This window comes from Somniosus microcephalus, chromosome 3, assembly GCF_052327205.1.
Source record: "Somniosus microcephalus isolate GS21.2 chromosome 3, FLI_Smic_1.0, whole genome shotgun sequence".
Taxonomy (NCBI): Eukaryota; Metazoa; Chordata; class Chondrichthyes; order Squaliformes; family Somniosidae; genus Somniosus; species Somniosus microcephalus.
The window spans coordinates 17,471,008-17,488,541 of record NC_140989.1 but is presented as its reverse complement, the minus strand read 5'-3'; the positions used below and the strand labels follow the sequence as shown (position 1 = coordinate 17,488,541).

General features: G+C 48.2%; 1 protein-coding gene across 1 annotated transcript in view; it reads left to right on the top strand.

The window, feature by feature from the left end:
- LOC147120875 (zinc-binding protein A33-like) overlaps nucleotides 1-17,008 on the top strand; it is a 31,470-nt gene extending 14,462 nt beyond the window's left edge. Inside the window, exons 4-6 of the mRNA XM_085979229.1 lie at nucleotides 9,738-9,760; nucleotides 9,868-9,983; nucleotides 16,064-17,008. Of these exons, the coding sequence (XP_085835355.1) occupies nucleotides 9,738-9,760; nucleotides 9,868-9,983; nucleotides 16,064-16,608 (684 nt within the window). The 3' untranslated portion in view covers nucleotides 16,609-17,008. The remainder of the gene's footprint in view (nucleotides 1-9,737; nucleotides 9,761-9,867; nucleotides 9,984-16,063) is intronic.
- Nucleotides 17,009-17,534: the final 526 nt, after the last annotated feature.

Genomic DNA, 17,534 nt, shown 5'->3' with positions numbered 1-17,534 from the left:
GGTGAGAAGGGGATTTGAGGAGTATGGTGAGAAGGGGATTTGAGGAGTATGGTGAGAAGGATTTGAGGAGTATCGTGAGAAGGATTTGAGGAGTATGGTGAGAAGAGGATTTGAGGAGTATGGTGAGAAGGGGATTTGAGGAGTATGGTGAGAAGGCGATTTGAGGAGTATGGTGAGATGGGGATTTGAGGAGTATGGTGAGAAGGGGATTTGAGGAGTATGATGAGAAGAGGATTTGAGGAGTATGGTGAGAAGGGGATTTGAGGAGTATGGTGAGAAGGGGATTTGAGGAGTATGGTGAGAAGGGGATTTGAGGAGTATGGTGAGAAGGATTTGAGGAGTATGGTGAGAAGGATTTGAGGAGTATGGTGAGAAGAGGATTTGAGGAGTATGGTGAGAAGGGGATTTGAGGAGTATGGTGAGAAGGGGATTTGAGGAGTATGGTGAGAAGAGGATTTGAGGAGTATGGTGAGAAGGGGATTTGAGGAGTATGGTGAGAAGGGGATTTGAGGAGTATGGTGAGAAGGATTTGAGGAGTATCGTGAGAAGGATTTGAGGAGTATGGTGAGAAGAGGATTTGAGGAGTATGGTGAGAAGGGGATTTGAGGAGTATGGTGAGAAGGCGATTTGAGGAGTATGGTGAGATGGGGATTTGAGGAGTATGGTGAGAAGGGGATTTGAGGAGTATGATGAGAAGAGGATTTGAGGAGTATGGTGAGAAGGGGATTTGAGGAGTATGGTGAGAAGGGGATTTGAGGAGTATGGTGGGAAGGGGATTTGAGGAGTATGGTGAGAAGGGGATTTGAGGGGTATGGTGAGAAGGGGATTTGAGGAGTATGGTGAGAAGGGGATTTGAGGAGTATGGTGAGAAGGGGATTTGAGGAGTATGGTGAGAGGGGGATTTGAGGAGTATGGTGAGAAGAGGATTTGAGGAGTATGGTGAGAAGGGGATTTGAGGAGTATGGTGAGAAGGGGATTTGAGGAGTATGGTGAGAGGGGATTTGAGGAGTATGGTGAGAGGGGATTTGAGGAGTATGGTGAGAAGGGGATTTGAGGAGTATGGTGAGAAGGATTTGAGGAGTATGGTGAGAAGGATTTGAGGAGTATGGTGAGAAGGGGATTTGAGGAGTATGGTGAGAAGGGGATTTGAGGAGTATGGTGAGAAGGGGATTTGAGGAGTATGGTGAGAAGGGGATTTGAGGAGTATGGTGAGAAGGGGATTTGAGGAGTATGGTGAGAAGGGGATTTGAGGAGTATGGTGAGAAGGGGATTTGAGGAGTATGGTGAGAAGGGGATTTGAGGAGTATGGTGAGAGGGGATTTGAGGAGTATGGTGAGAAGGGGATTTGAGGAGTATGGTGAGAAGGGGATTTGAGGAGTATGGTGAGAAGGATTTGAGGAGTATGGTGAGAAGGATTTGAGGAGTATGGTGAGAAGAGGATTTGAGGAGTATGGTGAGAAGGGGATTTGAGGAGTATGGTGAGAAGGGGATTTGAGGAGTATGGTGAGAAGAGGATTTGAGGAGTATGGTGGGAAGGGGATTTAAGGAGTATGGTGAGAAGGGGATTTGAGGAGTATGGTGAGAAGGGGATTGAGGAGTATGGTGAGAAGGGGATTTGAGGAGTATGGTGAGAAGGGGATTTGAGGAGTATGGTGAGAGGGGATTTGAGGAGTATGGTGAGAGGGGATTTGAGGAGTATGGTGAGAAGGGGATTTGAGGAGTATGGTGAGAAGGATTTGAGGAGTATGGTGAGAAGGATTTGAGGAGTATGGTGAGAAGGGGATTTGAGGAGTATGGTGAGAAGGGGATTTGAGGAGTATGGTGAGAAGAGGATTTGAGGAGTATGGTGAGAAGGGGATTTGAGGAGTATGGTGAGAAGGGGATTTGAGGAGTATGGTGAGAGGGGATTTGAGGAGTATGGTGAGAGGGGATTTGAGGAGTATGGTGAGAAGGGGATTTGAGGAGTATGGTGAGAAGGATTTGAGGAGTATGGTGAGAAGGATTTGAGGAGTATGGTGAGAAGGGGATTTGAGGAGTATGGTGAGAGGGGATTTGAGGAGTATGGTGAGAAGGGGATTTGAGGAGTATGGTGAGAAGGGGATTTGAGGAGTATGGTGAGAAGGATTTGAGGAGTATGGTGATATGCCTATCAATTAGTCCAATAAAAGGCGACGAGTTAAGAACGTAACTGAAGGTTTTTATTGGCTAAATAACAGAGCCCACCCTCGTGGGTGATCCGATCCAACAGGGAGGAATACTAGCCAGTCAGCTACCTTTATACCTGGGCAGGTAATGGGCGGAGTCGGAGGTGGTCAGCCCAGCTATAACAGTGCGACAAGAGGCGACCTCGTGTAGTGATGTGACAGTGAGAACAGTGAGAACAATATACAGTGATATCTATAACAGTGGTTTACCACATTCACCCCTTGTTTAGATTAGAGTCCGGCGGGGTGAAGTGTATTACCAGCTCTGGTATGTCAGTCTGTCCGGAGGCTTCGTTAGCCTCTCCGATCGTCGCAGCGGCGGTGTTACATTATCCGGTGTTAAAGCTGGTGTCTGCGTAGTCGGCAAAGGCTCGTGGGGTTCCGGCATGCCGTCTACCTCGGCTGGACTCGGGGGGTTGGGAGGGGGGGGGTGAGGGTGCGAGGTCTCGTAAGGAGACAGTGTCCTCCCGTCCGTCTGGGTAAGCCACATAGGCGTACTGGGGGTTGGCGTGCAGGAGGTTCACCTTCTCGACCAGGGGGTCCGTTTTATGGGCCCTCACGTGCTTTCGCAGCAAGACGGGTCCCGGAGAGGTCAGCCAGGTTGGTAGGGTGGTTCCCGTAGTCGACTTCCTGGGGAAGACAAACATTCGAGCATGGGGGGTGGTGTTGATGGCAGTGCAAAGTAGTGACCGGATGGAGTGCAGCGCAATCGGGAGGACCTCTTGCCAGCGGGAGGTTGGGAGGCCCTTAGACTTTAAGGCTAAGAGGGTGGCCTTCCATACCGTCGCGTTCTCTCTTTCCACCTGGCCGTTCCCTCGGGGGTTGTAGCTGGTGGTCCTGCTTGCTGCAATACCCCTCTCCAATAGGAACTGACGGAGTTCCTCGCTCATGAAGGAGGCGCCCCGGTCACTATGTATATAGTTCGGGAACCCGAACAAGGCGAAGAGTTTGTTCAGGCATTTAATGACCGTGTTACTGGTCATGTCTGGGCAGGGGAAGGCAAAGGGGAAACGGGAGTACTCATCAACGATGTTGAGGAAGTACACATTACGGTCGGATGACGGTAGGGGCCCCTTGAAGTCGATGCTCAGACGCTCGAAGGGGCGGGTGGCCTTGATCAGGCTTGCTCTGTCCGGCTTATAGAAGTGCGGTTTGCACTCAGCACAGATCTGGCAGTTCCTGGTCATGGTCCTGACCTCCTCGATGGAGTATGGCAGGTTGCGGGCCTTAATGAAATGGTAGAGTCTGGTGACTCCGGGGTGGCAGAGGTCATTGTGGAGGGTCTGAAGTCTATCACTTTGCGCGCTGGCGCATGTAATGCGTGAAAGAGCATCAGGGGGGTCGTTCAGTTTACCGGGCCGGTACAAGATCTCATAATCATAGGTGGAAAGCTCGATTCTCCACCTCAAGATTTTGTCGTTCTTGATCTTGCCCCTCAGCTTGTTATTAAACATGAAGGCAACCGAGCGTTGGTCGGTGAGGAGGGTAAATCGTTTGCCTGCCAAGTAGTGCCTCCAGCGCCGTACTGCCTCCACAATTGCCTGGGCTTCCTTCTCGACCGACGAGTGTCGGGTCTCGGGGCCCTGTAGGGTCCTTGAGAAGAAGGCTACCGGCCTACCCTCCTGGTTAAGGGTAGCGGCTAGGGCGAAGTCGGATGCATCGCTCTCCACTTGGAAGGGGATTGACTCATCCACTGCGTGCATTGTGGCCTTGGCTATGTCTCCCTTAATGAGGGAGAAGGCCGCGCACGCCTCTTCCGTGAGGGGGAAGGATGTGGTTTTCAGGAGGGGTCTGGCTTTGTCCGCATAATTGGGTACCCATTGGGCATAGTAGGCGAAAAGCCCCAGGGTTCTCCTAAGTGCTTTTGGACAGTGGGGGAGGGGTAGCTCCATGAGGGGGCGCATTCTTTCGGGGTCGGGGCCGATGACTCCGTTCTCTACTACACAGCCAATAAAATTGATATGCCTATCAATTAGTCCAATAAAAGGCGACGAGTTAAGAACGTAACTGAAGGTTTTTATTGGCTAAATAACAGAGCCCACCCTCGTGGGTGATCCGATCCAACAGGGAGGAATACTAGCCAGTCAGCTACCTTTATACCTGGGCAGGTAATGGGCGGAGTCGGAGGTGGTCAGCCCAGGTATAACAGTGCGACAAGAGGCGACCTCGTGTAGTGATGTGACAGTGAGAACAGTGAGAACAATATACAGTGATAACTATAACAGTGGTTTACCACATATGGTGAGAAGGATTTGAGGAGTATGGTGAGAAGAGGATTTGAGGAGTATGGTGAGAAGGGGATTTGAGGAGTATGGTGAGAAGGCGATTTGAGGAGTATGGTGAGATGGGGATTTGAGGAGTATGGTGAGAAGGATTTGAGGAGTATGGTGAGAAGGGGATTTGAGGAGTATGGTGAGAAGGGGATTTGAGGAGTATGCTGAGAAGGGGATTTGAGGAGTATGGTGAGAAGGGGATTTGAGGAGTATGGTGGGAAGTGGATTTGAGGAGTATGGTGAGAAGGGGATTTGAGGAGTATGGTGAGAAGGGGATTTGAGGAGTATGGTGAGAAGGGTATTTGAGGAGTATGGTGAGAAGGGGATTTGAGGAGTATGGTGAGAAGGGTATTTGAGGAGTATGGTGAGAAGGGTATTTGAGGAGTATGGTGAGAAGAGGATTTGAGGAGTATGGTGAGAAGGGGATTTGAGGAGTATGGTGAGAAGGGGATTTGAGGAGTATGGTGAGAAGAGGATTTGAGGAGTATGGTGAGAAGGGGATTTGAGGAGTATGGTGAGAAGGGGATTTGAGGAGTATGGTGAGAAGAGGATTTGAGGAGTATGGTGAGAAGGGGATTTGAGGAGTATGGTGAGAAGGGGATTTGAGGAGTATGGTGAGAAGGGGATTTGAGGAGTATGGTGAGAAGGGGATTTGAGGAGTATGGTGAGAAGGGGATTTGAGGAGTATGGTGAGAAGGGGATTTGAGGAGTATGGTGAGAAAGGGATTTGAGGAGTATGGTGAGAAGGGGATTTGAGGAGTATGGTGAGAAAGGGATTTGAGGAGTATGGTGAGAAGGGGATTTGAGGAGTATGGTGAGAAGGGGATTTGAGGAGTATGGTGAGAAGGGGATTTGAGGAGTATGGTGAGAAAGGGATTTGAGGAGTATGGTGAGAAGGGGATTTGAGGAGTATGGTGAGAAGGGGATTTGAGGAGTATGGTGAGAAGGGGATTTGAGGAGTATGGTGAGAAAGGGATTTGAGGAGTATGGTGAGAAGGGGATTTGAGGAGTATGGTGAGAAGGGGATTTGAGGAGTATGGTGAGAAAGGGATTTGAGGAGTATGGTGAGAAGGGGATTTGAGGAGTATGGTGAGAAGGGGATTTGAGGAGTATGGTGAGAAGGGGATTTGAGGAGTATGGTGAGAAGGGGATTTGAGGAGTATGGTGAGAAGGGGATTTGAGGAGTATGGTGAGAGGGGATTTGAGGAGTATGGTGAGAAGGGGATTTGAGGAGTATGGTGAGAAGGGGATTTGAGGAGTATGGTGAGAAGGATTTGAGGAGTATGGTGAGAAGGATTTGAGGAGTATGGTGAGAAGAGGATTTGAGGAGTATGGTGAGAAGGGGATTTGAGGAGTATGGTGAGAAGGCGATTTGAGGAGTATGGTGAGATGGGGATTTGAGGAGTATGGTGAGAAGGGGATTTGAGGAGTATGATGAGAAGAGGATTTGAGGAGTATGGTGAGAAGGGGATTTGAGGAGTATGGTGAGAAGGGGATTTGAGGAGTATGGTGAGAAGGGGATTTGAGGAGTATGGTGAGAAGGATTTGAGGAGTATGGTGAGAAGGATTTGAGGAGTATGGTGAGAAGAGGATTTGAGGAGTATGGTGAGAAGGGGATTTGAGGAGTATGGTGAGAAGGGGATTTGAAGAGTATGGTGAGAAGGGGATTTGAGGAGTATGGTGAGAAGGATTTGAGGAGTATGGTGAGAAGGGGATTTGAGGAGCATGGTGAGAAGGGGATTTGAGGAGTATGGTGAGAAGGGGATTTGAGGAGTATGGTGAGAAGGGGATTTGAGGAGTATGGTGGGAAGTGGATTTGAGGAGTATGGTGAGAAGGGGATTTGAGGAGTATGGTGAGAAGGGGATTTGAGGAGTATGGTGAGAAGGGTATTTGAGGAGTATGGTGAGAAGGGGATTTGAGGAGTATGGTGAGAAGGGGATTTGAGGAGTATGGTGAGAAGGGTATTTGAGGAGTATGGTGAGAAGAGGATTTGAGGAGTATGGTGAGAAGGGGATTTGAGGAGTATGGTGAGAAGGGGATTTGAGGAGTATGGTGAGAAGAGGATTTGAGGAGTATGGTGAGAAGGGGATTTGAGGAGTATGGTGAGAAGGGGATTTGAGGAGTATGGTGAGAAGAGGATTTGAGGAGTATGGTGAGAAGGGGATTTGAGGAGTATGGTGAGAAGGGGATTTGAGGAGTATGGTGAGAAGGATTTGAGGAGTATGGTGAGAAGGATTTGAGGAGTATGGTGAGAAGGGGATTTGAGGGGTATGGTGAGAAGGGGATTTGAGGAGTATGGTGAGAAGGGGATTTGAGGAGTATGGTGAGAAGGGGATTTGAGGAGTATGGTGAGAAGGATTTGAGGAGTATGGTGAGAAGGGGATTTGAGGAGTATGGTGAGAAGGGTATTTGAGGAGCATGGTGAGAAGGGGATTTGAGGAGTATGGTGAGAAGGATTTGAGGAGTATGGTGAGAAGGGGATTTGAGGAGTCTGGTGAGAAGGGGATTTGAGGAGTGTGGTGAGAAGGGGATTTGAGGAGTATGTTGAGAAGGGGATTTGAGGAGTATGAAGGGGATTTGAGGAGTATGGTGAGAAGGGGATTTGAGGAGTATGGTGAGAAGGGGATTTGAGGAGTATGGTGAGAAGGGTATTTGAGGAGTATGGTGAGAAGGGGATTTGAGGAGTATGGTGAGAAGGGGATTTGAGGAGTATGGTGAGAAGGATTTGAGGAGTATGGTGAGAAGGATTTGAGGAGTATGGTGAGAAGGGGATTTGAGGGGTATGGTGAGAAGGGGATTTGAGGAGTATGGTGAGAAGGGGATTTGAGGAGTATGGTGAGAAGGGGATTTGAGGAGTATGGTGAGAAGGGGATTTGAGGAGTATGGTGAGAAGGGGTTTTGAGGAGTATGGTGAGAAGGGGATTTGAGGAGTATGGTGAGAAGGATTTGAGGAGTATGGTGAGTAGGGGATTTGAGGAGTATGGTGAGAAGGGGATTTAAGGAGTATGGTGAGAAGGATTTGAGGAGTATGGTGAGAAGGGGATTTGAGGTTAAGATCTATCAAAAGTGACTGCCTTGCCTTGTCAAGTTTTACAGTCCTATATAATGCATTTCCAACCATCTGTCAAAGCGCTTTACAGCCAATTTTTACTTTTGAAGTGGCACTACTGTTATGTAGGAAACGCAGCAGCCAATTTGCACACAGCAAGCTCCCACAAAAGCATTATCATAATGACCAGGTAATCTGTTTTTAGTGATATTGAGGGATAAATATTGCCATGGTATCTTTTACATCCACCTGAGAGGGCAGACAGGGCCTCGGTTGAAGAACATAAGAACATACGAAATAGGAGCAGGAATAGGCCACTTGGCCCCTCGAGACTGCTCCTCCATTCAGTAAGATCGTGGCTGATCTTGGGCTCAAAGCTATTTCCCAGCCTGCTTCCCATAATCCTTCACTCCCTTATCTTGCAAAAATCTGTCTATCTCCACTTTAAATGTATTTAATGACCCGGCCTCCACAGCTCTCTGGGGCAGAGAATTCCACAAATTTACGACCCTCTGAGAGAAGAAATTCCTCCTCATCTCAGTTCTAAAAGGGCGACCCTTTATTCTGTGACTGTGCCCCCGAGTTCTAGATTTCCCCATGCGGGGCATACATCCTCTCTGCATCTACCTTGTCGAGCCCCCTCAGCATCCTATATGTTTCGATAAGATCACCTTTCGTTCTTCTAAATTCCAATGAGTATAGGCCCAGCCTGCTCAACCTTTCCTCATAAGTCAAACCCCTCATCTCTGGAATTAACCTAGTGAATCGTCTCTGAACTGCCTCCAATGCAAGTATATCCTTCCTTAAATAAGGAGACCAAAACTGTATGCAGTTAACATTTGTTTAACGTCTCACCTGAAAGATGGCACCTCCGACAGTGCAGCACTCCCTCAGCACTGCACTGGAGGGTCAGCCTGGATTTTTGTGCTACAAGTCTCGGGAGCAGGACTTGAACCCACAACCTCCTGGCTCAGGAGGCGGGAGTGTTACCCACTGAGACAGGCTGACAGGCGAGTGTGAGAATGGTGTTAGAAGAGCTTGCCCATTTAAAAAAAAATTTATTCATTGATGGGATGTGGGCGTCGCTGGCTGGCTCGGCCTGCATTTAGTGCCCATCCCTAATTGCCCTTGAGAAGATGGTGGTGAGCCGCCTTCTTGAACCGCTGCAGTCCATATGGTGTAGGTACACCCACAATGCTGTGAGGAAGGGAGTTCCAGGATTTTGGCCCAGCGACAGTGAAGGAACGGCGATACAGGTCCAAGTCAGGATGGTGTGTGGCTTGGAGGGGAACTTGTAGGTGGTGATGTTCCCATGCGTCTGCTGCCCTTGGCCTTCTAAGTGGTAGAGGTCGCGGGTTTGGAAGGTACTGTTGAAGGAGCTTTGGCGAGTTGCTGCAGTGCATCTTGTAGATGGTACACACTGCAGCCACAGTGCACCGGTGGTTGAGGGAGTGAATGTTGAAGGTGGTGGATGGAGTGCCAATCAAGCGGGCTGTTTTATCCTGAATGGTGTCGAGCTTCTTGAGTGTTGTTGGAGCTGCACTCATCCAGGCAAGTGGAGAGTATTCCATCACACTCCTGACTTGTGCCTTGTAGATGGTGGAAAGGCTTTGGGGAGTCAGGAGGTGAGACACTTGCCGCAGAATTCCCAGCCTCTGGCCTGCTCTTGTAGCCACAGTATTTATATGGCTGGTCCAGTTCAGTTTCTGATCAATGGTAACCCCCAGGATGTTGATAGTGGGGGATTCAGCGATGGTAATGTCATTGAATGTCAAGGGGAGATGGTTAGAGTCTCGCTTGTTGGAGATGGTCATTGCCTGGCACTTGTGTGGTGCGAATGTTACCTGCCACTTGTCAGCCCAAGCCTGAATGTTGTCCAGGTCTTGCTGCATATTATGGCATCAGTCTTCAATTTTTGGACAGGCATAGGCTTTGTGGGAAGTTAAGTAAAATTGAGGGTAAAAGAAGCATTTACCTCGAAAGAGAAAACCAAACATCTTGGTGGCAGCTTTAGCAACAGAAGAGAGCGGGGAATTCTATTAGAGGTTTGATATCTCATGAACAGCATCTTTCCACTCAGGTGGATTGGGAGGAACCAAATGATGTGGCATTTTGTTCATCCGAGGAACCTTGATTTATCTATGTATGGTCCATTCAAGAGGTGATCAGTTATTTGGTCTAACATTTAACATTTCTGTTCTGTTTTTCAGAGAATGCGGGACACTTTGTCAAGGTGCTTATTTTAATTTAAACCAATACATATCTATGCTTATGATTTATTATATGAGTTTGAAGGATCTTGAATGTTTTCAGACTAACAAAAGGCTCCTATTTTTCCAGAGTTAACCTCAGTGATCCACGTGTGGAGAGCACAGCAGTGAAAATAGATGAAGCGAAATACTTAGGACCTCTGGAGTACAAAGTCTGGAAAAAGATGTTCAACGCTATTCATCTGAGTATGGAATAATTTAAGAGTTAATTATTTCTGCCTCACACCACTTGTGTAAGAGGGTCAACATAGAAACATAGAAACATAGAAGATAGGAGCAGGAGTAGGCCATTCGTCCCTTCGAGCCTGCTCCGCCATTCAATGAGATCATGGCTGATCATCCAAATTCAGTACCCTGTCCCTGCCTTCTCCCCATACCCCTTGATCCCTTTAGCCTCAAGAAATATATCCAACTCTTTTTTGAATATATTTAATGAACTGGCCTCCACCGTCCTCTGTGGCAGAGAATTCCACAGGTTCACCACTCTCTGGGTGAAGAAATTCCTCCTCATTTCAGTCCTAAATGGCTTACCCCTTATCCTTAGACTATGACCCCTGGTTCTGGACTCCCTGGCCATCAGAAACATCCTTCCTGCATCTAGTCTGTCCAGGCCTGACAGAATTTTATAAGTTTCAATGAGATCCCCTCTCAATCTTCTAAACTCCAGTGAGTATAAGCCCAATCGACACAATCTCTCCTCATACGTCATTCCTGCCATCCCAGGTATCAGCCTGGTGAATCTTCGCTGCACTCCTTCCGTGGCAAGAATGTTCTTCCTCAGGTAAGGCGACCAAAACTGCACACAGTACTCAAGGTGCGGTCTCACCAAGGCCCTGTACAACTGTAGCAAGACATCCTTGTTCCTGTACTCGAACCCTCTTGCTACGAAGGCCAACATACCATTTGCCTTCTTAACCGCCTGCTGCACCTGCATGCTTACCTTCAGCGACTGGTGCACAAGAACACCCAGGTCTCTTTGCACTTCCCCTTCTCCCAATCTATTGCCATTCAAATAATAATCTGCCTTCCTGTTTTTGCCACCAAAGTGGATAACCTCACATTTACCCACATTATAGTGCATTTGCCATGTTTCTGCCCAATCACCCAATCTGTCCAAATCGTACTGGAGTTTCACGACATCCTCCTCACAGCTTACCCTCCCACCCAGCTTTGTGTCGTCTGCAAATTTGGAGATATTACATCCAATTCCCTCGTCCAGATCATTAATATATATTGTGAACAGCTGGGGTCCTAGGACCGATCCTTGCGGTACCCCACTAGTCTCGGAAAACGACCCGTTTATTCCAACTCTTTGCTTTCTGTCCGCCAACCAGTTCTCTATTGAAGTCAATACCTTGCCCCCAATCCCATGTGCCTTAATTTTGCACGCTAATCTCTTATGTGGGACCTTATCGAAAGCCTTCTGAAAGTCCAAATACACCACATCCACTTGTTCTCCCTTATCTATTTTACCAGTTACATCCTCAAAAAATTCCAGTAGATTAGTCAAGCATGATTTACCTTTTGTAAATCCATGTTGACGTTGTCCGATCCTGTCACTGCTTACCAAGTGCTCTGCTATTACATCTTTTATAATAGATTCTAGCATTTTCCCCACTACCGATGTCAGGCTTACCGGTCTATAATTCCCCGCTTTTTCTCAACCACCTTTTTTGAATAGTGGGGTAACATTAGCTACCCTCCAATCCATGGGTACTGTTCCAGAGTCTATCGAGTTCTGGAAGATGACCAGTAATGCATCTACTATTTCCAGGGCCACTTCCTTAAGTACCCTGGGATATAGATTATCAGGCCCTGGGGATTTATCGGCCTTTAGTCCCATCAATTTTCCTAACACCATTTCCCTACAAATACTGATTTCTTTCAGTTCCACCCTTTCATCAGGCCCTATGTTCCCCGGCATCTCTGGGAGGTTATTTGTGTCCTCCTTTGTGAAGACAGAACCAAAGTATGAATTTAGTTGGTCTGCCATTTCTTTGTTTCCCATTATAAATTCCCCTGATTCTGACTGTAAGGGACCTACGCTTGACTTCACCAATCTTTTTCTCTTCACATATCTATAAAAGCTTTTACAGTCAGTTTTTATGTTCCCTGCTAGCTTACTCTCATATTCTATTTTCCCTTTCTTAATTAATCCCTTTGTCCTCCTTTGTTGAATCCTAAACTGCTCCCAATCCTCAGGATTATTGCTTTTTCTGGCCAATTTATATGTCATCTCCTTGGATCTTATGCTATCCCTAATTTCCCTTGTTAGCCACGGTTGAGTCACCTTTTTTGTTTTATTTTTATGCCAAACTGGGATGAACAAATTCTGTAGCTCATCTATTTGGTCTTTGAATGTTTGCCATTGCCTATCCACCGTCAACCCTTTGAGTGCCATTCCCCAATCAATCCTACCCAACTCGCTCCTCAGACCATCGTAGTTTCCTTTATTTAAATTGAGGACCCTAGTCTCTGAGTCAACTAATTCATTCTCCATCTTAATGAAGAATTCGATCATATTATGATCGCTCAGACCCAAGGGGCCTCATACAACAAGATTGCTAATTAATCCTTTGTCGTTACATAATACCCAGTCTAAGATGGCCTGATCTCTGGTTGGTTCCTTGACATATTGGTCCAGGAAACCATCCCGTAAACACTCCAGGAATTCCTCCTCCACAGTATTGTTACTAATTTGGTTGGCCCAATCTATATGTAGATTAAAGTCACCCATGATGACTGCTGTGCCCTTATTGCACGCTTCTTTAATTTCCCTTTTAATGCCATCCCCAACCTCCGCCTTACTGTTGGGAGGTCTATATACCACTCCCACTAATGTTTTTTTCCCCTTAGTATTTCTCAATTCTACCCATACAGATTCCACATCATCAGAGCTAATATCCTTCATTACAATTGTATTAATCCCTTCTTTAACCAGTAATGCTATCCCACCTCCCTTTCCTTTTTGCCTATCTTTCCTGAATATCGAATACCCCTGGATGTTGAGTTCCCAGTCTTGGCCATCCTTGAGCCACGTTTCCGTAATCCCAACCAAATCATATTCGTTTACCTCTATTTGCGCAGCCAATTCGTCCACCTTATTACAAATGCTCCTCGCATTAAGACACAAAGCCTTCAGGCTTGTTTTTTTAACGCATTTAGACCTATTAGAATTATTATTTACTGTGGCCATGTTTGATTTAAACCGTTGATTTCTCTGACTGCCACTTTTGTTTTTCTCCTTCCTATCTTTTGCTTTTATCCCTGTTTCCCTTTCCTCTGTCTCCCTGCTCAGGTTCCCAACCCCCTGCCATTTTAGTTTAAACCCCCCCTGAACAGTGCTAGCAAACCTCCCCGCAAGGATATTTGTCCCGCTCTGGTTCAGGTGCAACCCGTCCGACTTGTACAAGTCCCACCTTTCCCAGAAGCAGGTCCAGTGATCCAGGAAACTAAAGCCCTCCCTCCTGCACCAACTCTTTAGCCACGCATTCATCTGCTCTATCCTCCTATTCCTATACTCACTAGCACGTGGCACCGGGAGTAATCCAGAGATTACAACCTTTGAGGTCCTGCTCTTTAATCTGCTACCTAGCTCCCTAAATTCTTGCTGCAGGACCTCATTCCTCTTCCTACCCATGTCATTGGTCCCAATGTGAACCACGACCTCTGTCTGTTCACCCTCCCCCTTCAGAATGCCCTGAAGCCGTTCAGTGACATCCTTGACCCTGGCACCAGGGAGGCAACAAACCATCCTGGAGTCACGTCTACGGCCACAGAAACGCCTATCTGTACCCCTTACGATAGAATCCCCTACCACTATTGCTCTCCCACTCTTTTTCCTCCCTTCCTGAGCAGCAGAAACACCCCTGGTGCCAGGAAGTTGGCTGCTGCTGCCTTCCTCTGGTAAGTCATCCCCCTCAACAGTATCCAAATCGGTATACCTGTTTGAGAGGGGAATGGCCACAGGGGTCTCCTGCACTACCTGCCTGCCTCTACTGCTCTGCCTGATGGTCACCCATTTCCCTTCTGCCTGTGCAGCCCTTACCTGCGGTGTGACCAACTCACTAAACGTGTTATCCACAACCCTCTCAGCATCGTGAATGCTCCAAAGCCCATCCATCCGCAGCTCCAGCGCTGCAATGTGGTCTGCTAGTAGCCGCAGCTGGATGCATTTCTGGCACACGTGGTCATCAGGGACACCGGCAGTGTCCCTGAATTCCCACATAGAGCAAGAAGGAGCATAACACGGGGCTGGGCTCTCCTGGCATGACTTACCCTTTAATTAATTTAAATTATTTCACTATCACCAATTAAAGATAGCTCTAAGGCGCTTGTATGGTTTACCAACAGTCCCTGCTACACCAGAAAAGACCTTAGTAACTATAAACTACAGAGTTAAAGTTTAAAAAAGAGAAATACTCACCAACCAATCACTTACCTGCTCCCTGGTGACGTCACACTCTGATTACTTTTTACCTCTCTCCCCGCTGCTGAGTTAGTCAGGCCTCGCCTCTCTCCTGCTTTTGTACTGCCGCCTCGGTGCTCTCCTGGTCCGATCTGGTCGGGCCTCGCCTCTCTCCTGCTTTTGTACTGCCGCCTCGGTGCTCTCCTGGTCCGATCTGGTCGGGCCTCGCCTCTCTCCTGCTTTTGTACTGCCGCCTCAGTGCTCTCCTGGTCCGATCTGGTCGGGCCTCGCCTCTCTCCTGCTTTTGTACTGCCGCCTCGGTGCTCTCCTGGTCCGATCTGGTCGGGCCTCGCCTCTCTCCTGCTTTTGTACTGCCGCCTCGGTGCTCTCCTGGTCCGATCTGGTCGGGCCTCGCCTCTCTCCTGCTTTTATACTGTCGCCTCGGTGCTCTCCTGGTCCGATCTGGTCGGGCCTCGCCTCTCTCCTGCTTTTGTACTGCCGCCTCGGTGCTCTCCTGGTCCGATCTGGTCGGGCCTCGCCTCTCTCCTGCTTTTATACTGCCGCCTCGGTGCTCTCCTGGTCCGATCTGGTCGGGCCTCGCCTCTCTCCTGCTTTTGTACTGCCGCCTCGGTGCTCTCCTGGTCCGATCTGGTCGGGCCTCGCCTCTCTCCTGCTTTTGTACTGCCGCCTCGGTGCTCTCCTGGTCCGATCTGGTCGGGCCTCGCCTCTCTCCTGCTTTTGTACTGCCGCCTCGGTGCTCTCCTGGTCCGATCCGGTCGGGCCTCGCCTCTCTCCTGCTTTTGTACTGCCGCCTCGGTGCTCTCCTGGTCCGATCTGGTCGGGCCTCGCCTCTCTCCTGCTTTTATACTGCCGCCTCGGTGCTCTCCTGGTCCGACTTGGTCGGGCCTCGCCTCTCTCCTGCTTTTATACTGCCGCCTCGGTGCTTTCCTGGTCCGAGCGAGTGGTTAACAGAATCAAAACCTTTTGGTACAATCTCAAAAATGTTGGCATATTGCCCCTCCCACTGTACCAACACGGCCCTAACCAAAGTCACACACCACGTGTCTCTGTGACTGTGAGCTTGGTGCGTTATCCCTCCTGATCCTTCTCGACCTCGGTCCAGTCATCCACACCATCCTCCTCCAGCCCCACTCCTCTGCTGTCCACCTCAGTGTGGGACTGTGTTTGCTTTGTCCCAGGGCATCTCCAGCAAGGGCTTCTCTTCCAGCCATTGCACCGTCACTTCAGGAGTCCTCCCCAAGGATCCATCCTTGCCCCCCCCCCATCCTCTTCCCAGTCTGCCTCTTGTCACCATCACCTGTAGACATGCGGTCAGTTTAAAAAAAAATTAATTCATGGGATGCGGGCGTCGATGGCAAGGCCAGCATTTATTACCCATCCCTAATTGCCCTTGAGATGAGCCACTTTCCTGGCAACCGAATGGCTTGCTAGACCATTTCAGAGGATCAACCACATTGCTGTGGGTCTGGAGTTACATATCGGCCAGGGCAGCAGATTTCCTTCCCTCAAGGACATTAGCGAACCAGATGGGTTTTTACGACAATCCGATAGTTTCATGGTCACCATTACTGATACTAGCCTGATTTATTTAATTAACTGAATTTAAATTCCCTCCCACTTTCTTAGGGATAGGAAGAGAAAATGGGAGGGCAGTTTTACCAGGCAGCTTTTATGCACCTACTCCTGCCTAGTAACAGATTGTCATTGGCAGAGTTAGAATCCTAGGGATGGGTCACTTGCTGTCTCAGTGGGAAATAAACAGATAGAAAGTGGGGTTGTTGATGGCAGTGCTTCTAGAGCTTTTAATTAGTACTTAATCAGCGCTTCTGCCCTCCAGCCCCAGCTCCCCTGACCATGAATCCTGATACCGCACACCGGGAACTCATCATTGGCGATGATCTGACCAGCGTAGTATTCGATGAAACACGCCAGCAAGTCCCCAGTACACCGGAGAGATTCGACACTTGGTTGTCTGTCCTGGGCGCTACGGGATTTGATGCCGGGGAACACTACTGGGAAGTCGATATGATGGACAAGACCACCTGGAGAGTGGGCGCGGCCAAAGGATCTGTCAACAGGCAAGGGATGTACAGGCTGACTCCAGCTGAGGGCTACTGGACTCTTTGGCTGAGGAACAGTAATGAATACTGGGCAAGCACTTCACCAGAAACCCTTCTGACAGTGAACACAAAACCCAGGAAGATTGGCATCTACTTAAACTACGAGGAAGGCCAGGTGTCATTCTATAACGCCGATGACATGTCTCACCTCTTCACCTTCACCGACGCCTTCACTGAAACGCTGTATCCTTACTTCCATCCATGGTGTAACGATGATGGCAGGAACTCTGAGCCCATGTATGTGCATCACCTCTACCTGTGATTTACAGCTAGGTGCAAAGTGGGGCCCAGAATATATTGTACTCTGCTTCCCTTGATGATGCTCCTTGAAGTAGTGCTAGCCATTGTTGTGAAGATAAGAATTCAGGCACTTGATTATTTAGGAAGCTCTCTCTCTCTAGTTCAGATTGATTAGAACACTTTTTTTAATAGTCTACAGTGTTACGTATTGCCCATTCGCTGGCACAAGCCTCCAAGTTGTGAGAATTGGGGACAGAAACTGCCAAGTGAAGGAAAGTCTTAAGGGAGTACTTTTTAATTCAAAAGGGGAGAAATTTGTCTGAGACAGTAGCTGTAATGTATAATCACATGGTTTATCACATGGTTTAGTATGAGCATGCTCACTTTGCTCTGATCTAATAAACAAGCACATGGACTCGCAACTCATCCTGTCTCTGTCCTTCATTTGTTCTACCCACATATATTACATTTTTGGCGACGAGGATGGGATCCCAAAGCCATTTTTAGGGATCATGGAAGGACGCAGTGTTCAACCTTCGATTGGACAAGTTTAAGGTGAATTTGTGACACCTAAACTGAATTTTTGCGATGTTTTACTGTTAATGCTGATGCAAAATCATCTGTGGTTCACCTTCGTGTGTATGTATACACAGCAACAGTGGCGTTGATTCTCACAGGTACACAGTTACCGTGCTGAGTCACTGTTCAACGGGATCGGGACAATCATGGCCGCACCTATGGGATTCACCGGAAGCCTCGGCCTGTATGACCGAGCTCGCGAACCATTCAGTTCTTACATTGAGCGGATGGAGATGATTTTTAAGGCCAATAACATTATTGAGACCGAAGGTGCTGATGAGAATGTTCAAGCTCAAAATAAACATAAGAACATAAGAACATAAGAAATAGGAGCAGGAGTAGGCCACACGGCCCTCGAGCCTGATGTCA